Source organism: Pempheris klunzingeri, chromosome 8, assembly GCF_042242105.1.
Source record: "Pempheris klunzingeri isolate RE-2024b chromosome 8, fPemKlu1.hap1, whole genome shotgun sequence".
Taxonomy (NCBI): domain Eukaryota; kingdom Metazoa; phylum Chordata; class Actinopteri; order Acropomatiformes; family Pempheridae; genus Pempheris; species Pempheris klunzingeri.
The window spans coordinates 2,642,589-2,657,448 of record NC_092019.1 but is presented as its reverse complement, the minus strand read 5'-3'; the positions used below and the strand labels follow the sequence as shown (position 1 = coordinate 2,657,448).

General features: G+C 40.7%; 1 protein-coding gene across 1 annotated transcript in view; it reads left to right on the top strand.

The window, feature by feature from the left end:
• LOC139204760 (glutamate receptor ionotropic, kainate 2) overlaps positions 1–14,860 on the top strand; it is a 202,458-nt gene that overhangs the window by 77,531 nt on the left and 110,067 nt on the right. Inside the window, exons 4-6 of the mRNA XM_070834752.1 lie at positions 2,989–3,170; positions 9,331–9,384; positions 13,734–13,907. Of these exons, the coding sequence (XP_070690853.1) occupies positions 2,989–3,170; positions 9,331–9,384; positions 13,734–13,907 (410 nt within the window). The remainder of the gene's footprint in view (positions 1–2,988; positions 3,171–9,330; positions 9,385–13,733; positions 13,908–14,860) is intronic.

The window sequence follows — 14,860 nt, the reverse complement described above, 5'->3', positions numbered from 1 at the left end:
GGTCCATCTATCCATGTGTCTGTCCATCTGTCATGTACAGTAAATCAGATGCCCTCACAGGATACTGTTAAAGATTTAAGGAAAAACATGTAATATTGTTGTGTTTGAAGTTTTAAAGTCTAAACTGAGATAAAAGTCTCTGTAATGGTTTTTGTCAGGACTGTAGTCGTCAGTTTCATAGTAGTTGAGGCCACATTTCTGGCCCTCTGCCCAGATACTTGACAGGTACTTGTTTATGTAGTACAAAGGGATAACACAAATAAAAGGTGCCAAGAAACAGAAGCAGCTGAATGTATAAATTGATCGGCACTAATCAAAAGAACATCATTAGAAGGCAGGTTTGCACAGCTACACCACCTCAGTCACTAAGGTTACTGTGTGTAGACACAGCTACTTGTAGCCATGGTTACTGGGGCGTCCGTGACACAACAAACCTTTATTGTCTGGCTGGTTTCTATTACACACAGTGGTGTTTCTCTGGCCAGCTGAGATGTTGTGAACCACAGCTGAAGAGTCACTTTGTCATGCGATGGTTAAATGGAACACTGCCAGTGTCCCACAGGTCAGCACTCTGGGGATATCATCATCAGTGTGCGGCAGAGTATTTGATTTAATGAAAACCAGCGACTGGCTGCTGATGCTCCGGCAGACTGCAAGCCGGTTTCCCACAGTGCAGTGCACTCATCTGGAAGCAGGAAGTAAACAAATAATGCCACAGGCCAAACAGCTGGGGACGGTGGGCTGTAGGCAGAGACACAGGAGACTGCTGCGCTGGTTTAGACAATGGGTCTGTTTGCACAGTAGATATGTGGACCATTACTCCACTAGTATTAAACTAGCATCTGGTCCAGTCAGTGTGAATTCACTTGTGATAAAGAGTGTTGTGATTACTTACTTGTGATCATTTTTAGTTTTAGAATTAGATTAGCAGAATGACAATAACTCATTTTTCACATTTGTTTTCACTGATGTTAAAATCACAAACTTCTTACTTACCGTATTTACCGGACTATAAGCCGCTACTTTTTTCCCTGTGGCTTATACAACGATGTGGCTAATCTATAGATTTTTCTAACGTTTCAGTGCACAGGAGGAGGATGAATGAAAACATTCATGACTTTTCTGTTTTGTTCAAACTGCCGTGTTACAGGCACCGTTTGGAAACAATTAAGGTCTGTAAATAAACATTTACTAAATCTTTCTGTGTAAATATCTCATTTCACAACGTATATATCTGCGGCTTATAGTCTGGTGCGGCTAATATATGTAAAAATACTTTTTTTCTTTTAAAGTTCAGTGGGTGCGGTTATATTCCGATGCGCTCTATAGTCTGGTAAATACGGTACTTCTTTGACTTGAGTTTCAGAAACTGCATCTCAAGTTTAAATGATAAATATTTAAAAATATTTAAACTTTTAGCCTGAAAAAGAAGATAAAGGGATCACACCACATGATGGTATTTACAGAGGAGGTTGAACTGAAAGGGTAATAATAAAAAGTGTTATATTCTGTTATCCTACTAGTTTGTCTTGACAGATGTTGTTGAATATTCAATTCTGGTCATTTGCAGCCTTTTACAGTCTGTTATTTCTGTATATTCTGTTGATTTCTTTAGTATGAAGCTGTGTAATTAGCAGGAAATGAACAGCAAGCAGCCGTCATTACTTCAAAACGATGACCGGCTCGCTGTACATCATCTCTTACATGCAAGATTGGATTTTTTTTTTATTCTTTTTTGTTGATGGCCAAAAGAACAGAAGGAAATGTCCTCCAGACTAATGACATATTATTGAAATATGTAAATCCCCCATAATACTGGTTTCTGATCTATTAGCAGGACAAAACCATTTGTCATTGCTGGAAAAGCACAAAAAAACGTCCTTGGCTGAGGTTAAGAAAAATTGTGGTCCTGGTTAAAAGAAGCAGTTGTTTGCTGTTGGTTGGAAACAGGATGTTAGGGGGTCTCTCATGTCCAAGTCATGCACATTGTTCATCCAACCATCCGCTCAGGCTTCCCCCTGTTGAGATGTGCTTTGCTTTGTCATAACACATGCGGTCGCTACTGGATTTGTCAGGTAAAAAGAGGTGGAAGACAGTTTCAATCTGAGAAGGCAGGACACTAAACAAATATCCACCAGTTTGACGCACATTTGCTGCATTTAACAAACTGGAAACAGAGAATTCATCAGGCACACATACTGCATGCGAGTATGGTGAAGAAGAAAATATCAGTTTCAGTGGTTAAAAGCTTGCAGGCACAAAAAAATGCACAAGCCCTTCAAAATAAACATCTATCTCAGCTGATATCTCTGGCATTTCCATATTCCTCACTCAAAGATGATTGATCAGCAACCGACAGGAGAGATATGTATTGAACATTACAGAGGCTTAACTGTCAAGATTAAGATGTTTGTGATTGGACTGAAGCCCCAGTCGATTTCCACGGCAAGGTCGGCTTCACAACTCTCCAGAATATTCCCAATGTGCTGTACGCAGCAGTGAGAGGCCCGTAGAGGAAGAGAGCACAATCAATAGGATCAATGTCAGCCATGATGATAATGTACAGTTTTGAGTGTATTGGATCTGTTGTGTTTGTAAGGAAATGTGTATAGTTGGGCCAAAGTCTGCAAACACTGAGTCAATGCTGGCCGAAGGACTGTTCAGATGCACTGTGGGTAATATGAGAAGGACAGAAAAGGACAGAGGAAGAGATGTGGAAAGAGGAAATGGAAAGACATTGGTGTTTAGATTAGAGAGAGTTGAAGAGAAATGGATTTCATTAGAAACGAGTTGACAACAGAAATATATCCCAGCAGCTTTCTTATCCTCACTCTAATTACAACCACCACTGGCAAATGAATGAGGAGTAGCTGTTCCCTCAGTAACTACGGAAAGATACATATATCTGAAATTTCCCTGTGGTCGTGGGAGCTAACTTTCCAAATGACAACTGAAATGTGTTTTCTCTCTTTCTTACTTTCCTTACAGGTCTGATTCGGTTGCAAGAGCTTATAAAGGCACCGTCTCGGTACAACATCCGCTTAAAAATCCGGCAGCTGCCCGCAGACACCAAGGATGCCAAGCCGCTGTTGAAGGAGATGAAGAGGGGGAAGGAGTTCCACATCATCTTCGACTGTGGCCACGAAATGGCTGCTGGGATCCTGAAGCAGGTGTGTGTGAGCGAAAATGTTTAGAAAATTATGTTTTAGGTCGGCGCTTCTTACAGTTTACAAAGTAGGGTTGTAATAAGATTCATCCATGGAACACATCAAATATCTAGTACAGCCGAACTAGTCATAACTCTGCATCTGGATGACTTAGAGATCTGCCAAAGGAAAAGTGGAGCGAAACATAGAAACATTCAAGTTGTTTTTTGCAGAAGAGCTGATTTCCAGGATGGAAAGAGAAGTAGATTAACACAGCGTTCACCAGCCGTGCTGCTGACTTGTCTGATGTGGACTGATAAAATAAAGAGAGGGAAACAGGGGTAAGATCTTGTGGTTAAATGTTGGTTAATGTAGCGGTAACAGAGGAAAAACGAATATAAAATGAGAAATAAGACGACAGTGTACCAACAGAAAAAGAGAGAAAGATAATCCAGTTGAAATACATCAGTCTGAAAATCGTGCTAAGGGACACGAAAAAAAGAAAAGAAAACTTTGTGTCTGCAGACATTTCGTGATTATTTCACAAACTTCTATGGGTTGTTGATTTCCATCGACACTGTTTCCCTGTGGAATACGGTGGTGAGGTCATACTACGTATTTCTGTGAGGTGGGTGCAGCTGATACATACTGATCCCGTATATTTCCTCTGCGTATATATGTAAATAAACAAGTATACATATTATTATTTATTTATTTTTATCTCATCTTATTCTAGTCTTAATTTAAGTATCTGTTTGTTTGCTCTGTATGTCGAACATGAAGGGACTCCATCTTGCATTTCATTATGCAACCCTGTGTTGCAAAACCTTGATATCGAGCCGAAATGTTGAATTTTATTCAAACTACAGCTGTTATGTTGTGTATTTAACAGATATTCTGTATCCTAAGAACTACGTCCACAATAGACTATTCCAAAACTAACCCAGGAGTGTGCCCTTCATATTTGGTGTGTGGAGGATCAGACCGTGCCTTAACCTTTTAGTCTTTTAACATTTATCATACTTTAACCGCAGTTAATGTGGTTTTACCATTACCTTTATCTAACTTTAAATGTTCAGAGTAGGAGATTTAGAACCACTAGCAGTCACACTAGAGCTTCTCAGACCAAAGCAAACTAACAACTGCCAGTGAGACAAACGACAGAATCATTTTACCCTTTTGTGAGCAATGTGACGTGACGAGGCAGGTACAACAGGTAAGCAAGAGGATGTACATCTGGGCTATTATTCCGTTGGATGGAATATCGATTTGCACATTTTTGATCCGACCGCTGAGGCGAGTAACAACCACTTTCAGGCGAGGGGGAGGAGGAGAGGAGGGGGAGGAGGACGAGGTGGTAGAAGCAAGAGGAATCTGGGGCAGAGCAGGTGGAGCTGCGAGGCAGAAAGAAGGGGTCACCTCGAGTGGAGGCAGTTAGAGACCCTCTGAGCTGAAGAATGGGGTTTCTTTGACGGCCGCCTTCAGCTGAGCCTGCACGAACATGGAGAAAAACAAGAAGCTTGGATCACAGCACACACACAGCGTGACCTCATTCTCCGCTCAGGACGCCATTATTCCACCATGTGTTTACATAGCAGGAAGTTATATACTGCTTCTCCTTAAAACGTGTTTTTCCCTCACTGGTTTCCAAACCTTGAATCCTTCTAGTTGTGTTTTATTATTATTATTATTATTATTATTAACCTTTATTTAACTAGGGAGTCACAGATTGAGATTACAGTGAATGAACAAGGCAGCAATACTTAGTTGTGTGTTTGTTAGTTGGAACAACTACAGCTATCACAAGTGTAAAATCAAAGAGAGAAAGGTCTAAGGGTCAGAGTTTACATTTAACCAAACAGTCTGGATGTTTTAATTGAAGTCTATAGTGGCTGTAGTTACTGGTAATAATAAAAGTAATAAACAACAGCCACCAAGAATAGTTTTTAGGCCAATTATGTCTAAATGATGGCTCAGTCGTTTCATTCAGATAACAAACTGTTAACTTGTGATTCTGATTTAATTAGCTGCATAGCTTCTTAAATAAGAAACGGCTATGGTCATAATGCGCTCCTGTTAATTGAGCTCTCTTCTCTTCAGGGACACGTCTTTTTCAACATGATCCTCTTGGACAGACCATGAAATGCAGAAGCCTTTTTCCTCCTGTGATAATGACACATTAACGTGGAGATCACAGGAAAACAATGTTTGAGATCTCAAGATATCAGCAATACACTGAGATCACAGGATGATGATTTGATCATTAGATGTTGATAAAAGGCTTTAAAATACTCACACACGTACAAATGTTTAGGCATTGTATTTACTGGCCAGCCTTTTAGGGGTTCTGTTAATTAATTTATAATAATGAATAATAAATAAGTTAATTTAGCAGTAAATGAGCCACAGCCTTTTACAAAGTACATGCCTATATAGTCTATAGATTTAGGGGATCAGTGCCACATAAAGATGTGTTAGCATGGCTCCTAAATGAGTTTTATCTCCCATGATGGGTTTCAACGAATTTTGCTCTCGGTAAGAAAAAAATGTGCATTCAAAGAGTTCATGTAAGGAAATAATAGAATTTAAAAGACGTCACTTCAGAGATGAACATCAGTTCAATGTAGCTTGTAGAGCGGTGATTTAACGTGAACCCTGCAGGGGAAAGGTGGCAGTGATACATTAGACTTTAGGCTCTTTTCTGCATTCCACACAATGGCTTTTCCACGTAGCCCAAGAACGTCATTAAGCATAAAACAGGAACTTTGCAATAAGTAACTCAATTAACAAGCTTTCATATTTCTCCTGCTTGCAGGATTTATAAAATATTAAAGACAACATGATTCACCCCAAGCACTCTGTCACTCTCCCAGGGTTTTTAATCAATGCCTGAGTGGTAGATTGCCTGGGAAGGTCAAGGACTCCTTTCATTAATAATGTCAGAGAGAAGGCCTGTTAATGGGAGGTAATGAAAGACTCAACTGTGCTGCTCTGATATTGTCATTACATGACAAAGCAATAAGTTAGAGATCGTAAGTACTCTTCATCAGCTCTCAGCCGGGTCCTACCCCCCCAAAATACTGCAAGAAATAACAAGGACAACAAGACAGTCCGGTAACAAGATCGATATCAGTTTAATTCCTCTGTTTCCATTATAGAGATTTGCCCAAGACATGAAGCAAGAAGGCTAGTGGGGTAAATCATGTTGTTGAATATACCTTTACAAAAAAAAAAACCAAATTCTATGTCCTGTCATTAATATAATCAGCTTTAATTAGCTGGTATAAGATAACACCACACTAATTCTAGTATCTCTGTTCGGGATGCACAAAGATTAAACCTGTATTGTTCTTCTCATCTGACTTTGGGTCATTTAAAAAAAAAAAAAAAGCACACTCCCCAACATTTTAGCAGGTTATTATAAATGCACTTTACATGTACATTCATTTGCAACTGCTCATGGCTTTACAAACAAAAACAAGTCACACAGTTCTTGTAATGGATGAAGAACGCCATGTGTTTCCTGTTACGTGGTCTTGGAGAGACTATTTCCAGTTGTCTAACTTTTTAACTTCAGCTTTGTTAGACGAACCTCCAGCATTACCTTCATGTGAGCACAGTGAAAGGATCTGTGATTTGCTTCCAGCTGTATCTGAATGTCGCTCTAAGTGCTACAACAAAATCACAGGGTGCACTTTTCTTTCCTGTTATTAGCTTTGATCAGTGTTTTAAGATTTTTTACAGCTACAGTCACTAAACATAAGCTCTCCAAGGTTTCACATCACATGGTGCCAGAAAGTGGCACCATGTGATGAGTCCCTGAGTGGGTTGGTCCTCGGTCCGAATGCTGGAGGCTTCCTCAAGGTTTCCCGCTTGATAACAGCTGCCATTATCCCTTCCTGCCTGTTTAATCATCCTCTCCACACAGTCCTAATCTGTGATTCATATTGGTTTAGTAAGTCTCAGCACGGCAGGCAGGACTCTGACACCACCATATAGTGCCATACGCTGGAATGGGGTGGCACACAGCCAGCACACACACACACACACACACACACACACACTCACTCACACACATCCAGAATCTCATCTCATCTCAGAGGAGACCGATTGCCTTGGTAATAGTGGGAATGAGTATATGTCGGCGTACTTATTGCAGTCGCTTGGTAAAAAGGGTGGCAATCGCAGAGAAATAAGAAAAGTCTGAACACTGCAGCGGTCAGATTGCTGTATACATTATGGATTAAATTCCTCTAATTAACCTAAAATGGAAAACAGATTCAGTTCTGGTACATGTGGCTCTGGCTCCCCTACTAATGTCACAACCAGTAAATTCACTCAACAAAGATGGAGGACTCAGATGCAGACAAATAGAAGGTAATAGAAAAGCAGGAGCAGATTAGGTGCAGATTCAGATTAGTGTTTGGGTTTCAGACGGCTGGAAAGCAAAGACACAATCAGTGTTGACAATCTGACGATATCATTGACTGGCTCACGGTTTTAGAGGTTAAAAATAAACATGTAACATATATACACATACACATATGTGTTGTATGCTACAAGAAAAGACAAAAAAACAACACAACCAAACAAGAAAACCATGTCGGAGGTCAGCTGATCAGCCCAGGTGAGCTGGTCCGTACCAACCTACTCTCTGCCAGGGGGCTCGTCATGACTAGGACAGGTGGAAAAGGCACCTGATAGGCCGGTAGAATGGCAATGAAGGGGCCTTATAAACTGGAAATGTGGCTGGAGGGAGGGACACAGAGACAGAATGTGACAATGAAGCCGTGAACCTAATTTAAACAGTAATAAAAAGCATCCCTGTGCTGATTCTACCGCTGTGTGTCACACTGGACAACCGTGCTTGTCCATCCTTTCATATCTTGCTGCGTCAAAAGCGAAACAGCCCTGATGTCCTCATCACCAGCCATATTATCCCATCACGGCTCTGCCCAGGGGTCTCCTCCCACTTGGGGATGAGTGGATTACCTCTGGGCCGGGGGGGCATCCAGGGAGCACCCTTAACGGAGGGCCCAGCCACCTCAACTGTCTCCTGCTAACACCAAGAGGCAGATTCTACTGGATGTTCAACCTCCTTGCCCCATACCTGAGGATTAGCCCAGACAACCTGTGAACTAAACATGCTTTGGTCACTTGATCTCATTTGTTTGGTCCACTGGACGGCTGAAACAAAGAAGTCTGTTCTTCTTTTCTTCTACTCAATACTCTTGATCAGATGTTTCCTGACATAAATCTGACTTTTTTCTGCTTTTAAGTGAAAAAGTTTTGTTCAAACAAACAAACAAAAGAAAAAAAACATTCTCAAAATGATGCAGTTAGATATTAATTAATATGAATTTCCACCCACTATGTCTTATCTTGGCACTGGTGTAAATTGCTGAGGTCACAATTGTCCATTAAGGACATAATTCATAAAACACTGGGCTGCATCTGTGTGGTGAAATAATGCCAAACACAGTATCTGGCACGTCCGCTGTGACAGGTGCGCTCCATGCTATTCTAGTGCTGAGAAATGTTGATCAGCTCCTTGCACCTTACTTGGCTGACAGTGCCAGTAAAGTCTGTCCCAAACCGAGCCAGCACCGGATCATGTTACACGCCGTGTCTGGATTTTCACACATTCAGATCAACAGCATAAGCATCACACCTCACTTGCTGTATTTTTTTTTTCCAAATTGTGCTGTGGCCAATTCAGATAATCGGCAGCTTCCAGTCTCCCACAACATACCGTGGCCCTTGCTACTGCAGTGTGACCTCCCCATATGTCTTTCTGACCGTTTTCCAGATGTCCCACGTCTATAGAATCGTGCATTATCCTCTATGTGTCCCCACGTATGCTATAAGTTTCAGACTGAGCTCTGTGCTTTGCTTTATTTAGCTGTTTTTCTTTTTGGTGGGTGTTTGTTTCTTATCGCTGAGCCTGTGGCTGCAGCAGTGTGGCAGAATATATGCCTCTTCACATTACATGGTAATAGAACAAGTAATACAGCTGCACAAACAGGCAGCCGCGCAAACAAATAAACGTGTGCGTGTGTGTGCATATGTGCAAAATGCGACAACATTTTGTGGGCCTATCTGTCTCTCTATTCATTTATAAATATCTGCCTTTCCCAATCTCTCCCTCTCTCTCTCTGCCTCCTTCTGTCACTTTCTTTCTCAGGCTCTCGCCATGGGGATGATGACAGAGTATTATCACTATATCTTCACCACACTGGTAAGTAGAGAAAGAGGCTCTGCTGCACAGCCGTTTTGTCATCAGGTCTTACTCAGAGCTCCATATCCCCATGAAGATTTGTTGCATGTCCAAAAAATGAGATGACGCCGCTCTTCAATCTTCATTTTCTCAGCTATTCATTTTATATTTATTACCTTCGATCGCTCTTTTTCTTCCTTTAATGTGTTCTCCAGAGCCAAAGAAAATAATAGCACAGTACTTTGTGACATCAAGATAACTGCTTCCTTTATTCATCCTGTGTAGCTTTTTCCACTTCATCATCTTTCTGATCATCTTCTTCCTTTTTATCTTCTTCTTCAATCTTCTCCTTCTTTCTGCATATTGTATCTTTCTCATGGATCTTTTAAAAGTTAATTGTCTTATTTACATAACCCGGTATCACGAATCACAAGGTCAAGGGGCTTTATAAGATGTATAGCATATAACAACCTCCGTCCCTACAGCCCCAAGAAGGAAACACTCCCCGAGGAAGAGCTGGATACGTTACACTGAGTCACTGAGCCTAAAAGTGCACCTTTAATTGTACTGCAATTTGGCCCACGAAGCATTTTGGTACATAAGGTGGATTTTTTAATGGTTTCATCCATTCATATTCACACACACACACACACACACCACCAGGAGCAAATTAAGGTTCAGTGTCTTGCCAAAGGACACATGAACATGTAGACAGGAGCTGGGGATTGTTGGGATTGTACTTCTGAGGAGTTGATGACCATCTTCAGCTGCTTAGCCACATTATTACATATAATACATATATTGTGTTGTGATTTTCTGGCCACTAGGGGTTTTATATTTCTAACACTTTTGATATAAAACTATATTTGTCATCTCAGTGTAATGTCTACACGCTGAGCTGGACCGAGAAAGGAAGGCCAAGAGAAAAAGAGACGTCAGGGAGCAAACTAGAAAGAGAGAGAACATTTTTAGAGTTTACACTGAGGAAGATCAAAGGACCACTACAACCTGCAGACAAGGGTCACATGTTAGACAGAGACGGCCAAAGACATCAGCAGGCTACTTTCCAGTAGCCTTGCTAGTTCTTGTAATCATTGAAGAGGTGTACAACACAGCTGTCACTGGACGTTTTGTCTGTACAGCAGAGAGAAATGTTGAGGTAAGACTGTTATTCAGCCTGCTGCATTTCTTCATCATTAGTTTTGACGAGCCAACCTCCCCCCAAATACAACATTATACCTAACGGAATAATCAAGGGAGCATAAATAATCAGATTCTAAAAACTATATACCCTTCAACTTCTATTTAGATATCTATCAGCTGATTTTATTCTTTAGTGTCTTTAATCTGCCTCCAGCTCAGTTCAGAAGAACTAATTTACCTCCAAGTAAATGTGGACAAAGGGATCTAATATATTTATCTTTCCTTGTATGGCAGGAACATTTTGCACTGATCATCAGGATTATTCCACCTCCACGTGTTTTGAAAAATAAAAGCATTGGATGAATAATTCAAAATAAGCTTTTCATCTTGCTAGTCCTCAGTTTTCCATGCAAACCCCACATGCTGTAACATAATAACAGGGGTCCCCTCTCATTATGCTGCACTGTGCGTACCTCTGATGGTGGTAACACATCACCAATAAATATGTCCAGTAGATCTCAACACTTCATTGGGTCCTCAGCAATGCGCCCGCTAAGTGTGATGTTGATCAAATGAACGGTCGTCCAATAAGAACAGACGTAGACGCAGACAGATGCGTCCATGGTCATATTTCTATCCCTCCTCTTTATGTCCCTCTTTCTTCTCCTTTTCCTCTAATTGCTTATTTCCCCATGAATCCCTTTGCCTACTCATCTGCCTCTTGTTATCATTATTGCTAATATTAATCAACAGCACCACCAGAAGTAGTGATAGTAGAGATAGTAGTAGTGTGTTGTTGTCACAATGGTTAGAGCCAGTTTGAAATCAGTCTAAACCCAGACTGATAGCTGACAGAATAAACGTAAAAGCATCTGTATTTCCTGAGGAGTGAAGGTTGTGACACCTAAATGTGAGAGTTAAGACTCTGTAGCTCTTCTGATATAATGCGGCTGTATAAGAGCCTTTGCCTTTGGTTATGCCAGGATAAAGTCCCATTCACTGTCCACACAACACAATGCAAAGCATCTACATATGTACACACTCCAGTGAGCATTATTCTGAGCTCTCTGACTGCGTGAACTTGCTCTCAGTCCATGTTCCAGGTCAGAGATTTAACTCAAATCAAACTCTTATTGAAGCTCCATCCCACTCTCATCCTGAAGAGGCTGCTTATGATGCTCAGGATCAAAACACTCTCTCTTTCTCCCTCTGTGTGTTCCACCCCCCACCCCCATCCTTTACTTTTTTAATGTCAAGTTCCTTTGAAAATTGAATAATTCAGTTTTTCAACTGTCTGTGCTTTTCATCACTATGGCTAAAAGGGATCATTTTCAGTTTGAAATGAAACATCTAAATGGGCATACTTTCTTTCTGCAGCCGTTCGCTGAGGCACAATTTATGCAAGATAATTAAATATCCCTGTGGTGTTTTTCTCGATGATGAAAAGTAAAATACAAACACAAATGTGGCAGGGGAGGTACAGTAGGAACAGACAGAGGGGTGTCTTGTCACTCCCCACTGTTGTGTTTGGCAGACACAAAGTCCAGCGCTGACAGCCTAATTCTCCCAGCAGAGTGAACAACCCAGCCAATCTGAGGCCACATATGGCAGCCATTTTCCTGCCAGCTTTTTCTTTACTCTTCACTTGCCTTGTGTTAACTGTTTTGTCTGATAATGTATAGGAGCTTTAGTCAGTATATTAGTTTGTCAATTAAGGCCTTTATATACTTATATATACTGTGTATATAAATATATATATAGGCTTAGGTTTACTGCTGTTATCATGTATATAATGCAGCTAGAAGCAGGTCCAGTTCAGTTGAAAAAAAAACTGACTATGATCATTCTAATAAAGTAGTAGTGAGTTACAAAGATCTACTATTATTGCTTCTCTCTGAGAGTAAGATGAAAAGATGGATTTCAATCTCACGTCTGAGTGTAAAATGCAGAGCTGGAGCCCCGGCGTGGTTAGCCAGGTTTAGCAGTGAGCACTGGCCTCAGAGGGAAACAACACAGAAACCTTAAAGCTGATCTATTTACATAATGCATGTTTTCTTTCTTATCTTACAATAGCAGTTTGTGGTTAGTGAGTTATGTGCTAAAACAGATAATCCATCCACCCAGTGCATATTTTCAGTCTCTGCTCTGGCGCCAGCACGGCTAAATACTGTTAGTAAGCACAAGGTGTTGTATAAATCTCTTTACAGTTAAGTGCACTATGTGCAAGTATTTGAAGATGCCCCTTTGGTATTTTTGTAGACAGAGATATGCAGTGCTTCCTCAGCACACTTAGAAATTGGTTGGGATCAGTAGAATGCTATAATAAAGTAAGTAGGTATGTTAAGGGCTCAAGCATAGCCAATCCCATCACAACCTGTCAGTGATTTCTGCAATGCCTAATCACGACCCAATATTAATCTAAGTGAGGCCCTAAGCCAGTGTTATGAGACACACCTCAATACAAGGCTGGACGTGTTACCCACACTGTAAATTCCTACTCCAAAGTTTTGTTGTAATGAAGTTCTTAAACATAAACACAGTATCCTGGATACTTTTACAGTATTATAGGTGCATGTTATGGCCATCAGCTTTAATTATTTAAACTTGTGTTTGGTGTAGCTGGTAGCTCTAAATACTGTGGTGCCCACATCTGATACCTCAGATCAATCAGGAAAAGTCTTCATCATGAGTGAACAAACATTTATTGGCATGAAATGTAAAGAGACCCCATTGTGACGTGAAGTCATGTGTGGTGAAGGATTTTGATATTACTTTGTTGCTTTGGTTTTTTATTTTCTGATTGTGGACTAAAAATAACACCATGATTCATCCAAGATTGTGATCATTAACTGATTTAAACCGCCCAATGTTTTATCAGGTTTCTGCAAAGTATAATCTTTAACTTAAGGTGGGTGTTAGCAAAGGACGCAACAGAATTTGAAGGAAGGAACCCTGTCGGATATCCAAAAGAACACCTCTCCCTTTGTGAGCACACAGAGTAAAGTTCAGTCCAGGCCATTAGCTACTAGCAGGGAGCTGCTAGCCCAAAGCTGTCTTATCATTGAGGTGCCGTTTCTTGACAAGACTCTAGTCACTAAATAGGATTTTATGAGTTTGTGAAATCTTTGTTTTTTAAGGGTTTTCTCAATAACTTTCAGCTGCAGCTGCTGTTGATTAATCAAATCAATCTGCCTGGTCTAACTTTAATCTACTTGCCTCCTTTCCAGGATCTGTTTGCACTGGACGTGGAGCCTTACCGATACAGTGGTGTGAACATGACTGGGTTTAGGATCCTCAACACTGAGAACAGCCAAGTGGCCTCCATCATTGAGAAATGGTCCATGGAGCGGCTGCAGGCTCCACCCAAACCTGACTCTGGTCTACTGGACGGCTTCATGACCGTAAGTGTAAAGTAGTCAGTGCGTGAGATGTTAAACACCAGTACCATCCATTTGCTCCAGTGCTCCGTGTTTGTGACTTGGTTAATTTCTTCTGGACCAAAAACAGGGAGTACTTTGTTGCCTTTTAGCTCTGGTCGATTTTATGTTCATGCCAGCTTATCACAAATGAACATCAAAAAGATTTGGTGGCTGCAGCATGCAAAGTTTATTCCAGTTACTGATGGCGAGTCCTGTGGCACTTCACTGTGCCTTATAGGTTCATTCATCTCTGTGGGTTGTCAGGAGCTCACAAAGAAATTGATTATTGTAGGAATTTGTTGTAGAGAAGGCAACTGGATCACAAATAGTGAAAACATTAAGAAAAAGGATATAACCACAAGGCATTTTACCTTATATTATTAAAAATCTTGCTTGTTTGCATCAGTTCTTCAACAAAATGAAGATTTTTCCTTACACTGTTCAGGAAATACTGCTACATGAAAACAGGACAGCCTGATGTTGTATAGTGATTACTCTTAAGTACAGTTGCAAATAATTGTTGCCAGATCAATCATGAGCTGCAAACACGTGTTCAATATATTTCTAAAATACAAAATGTGCCAGTAAAACAACTCCAAATAATCCTGGAAATGCGGCTGCTCTGTGTGTGCTCTTGTTAAGCACACACTCAACAATCCAAAACCACCTCTTTTTTTTTTATGCCCCAATTCTGTGCTCTTGCTCTTTCATGTTTTAACCCTGATGTCTGCTCTCTGAGACAATGTAGATTTTTGCATTTGTAGAAGTAAAAGTATATTTGTTGTCTGAGATGAAGAACTGACAAACATCTAAAACACTACAGAGATGCCTCAGAAAATGCTGCAGCATTTGCTGAACCTTGCTGATAGAGGCCTGTAAAACCCACTGAAACACTGTTCATGATCAGCTGCATGTGTGTTTCTTACCAAATATAA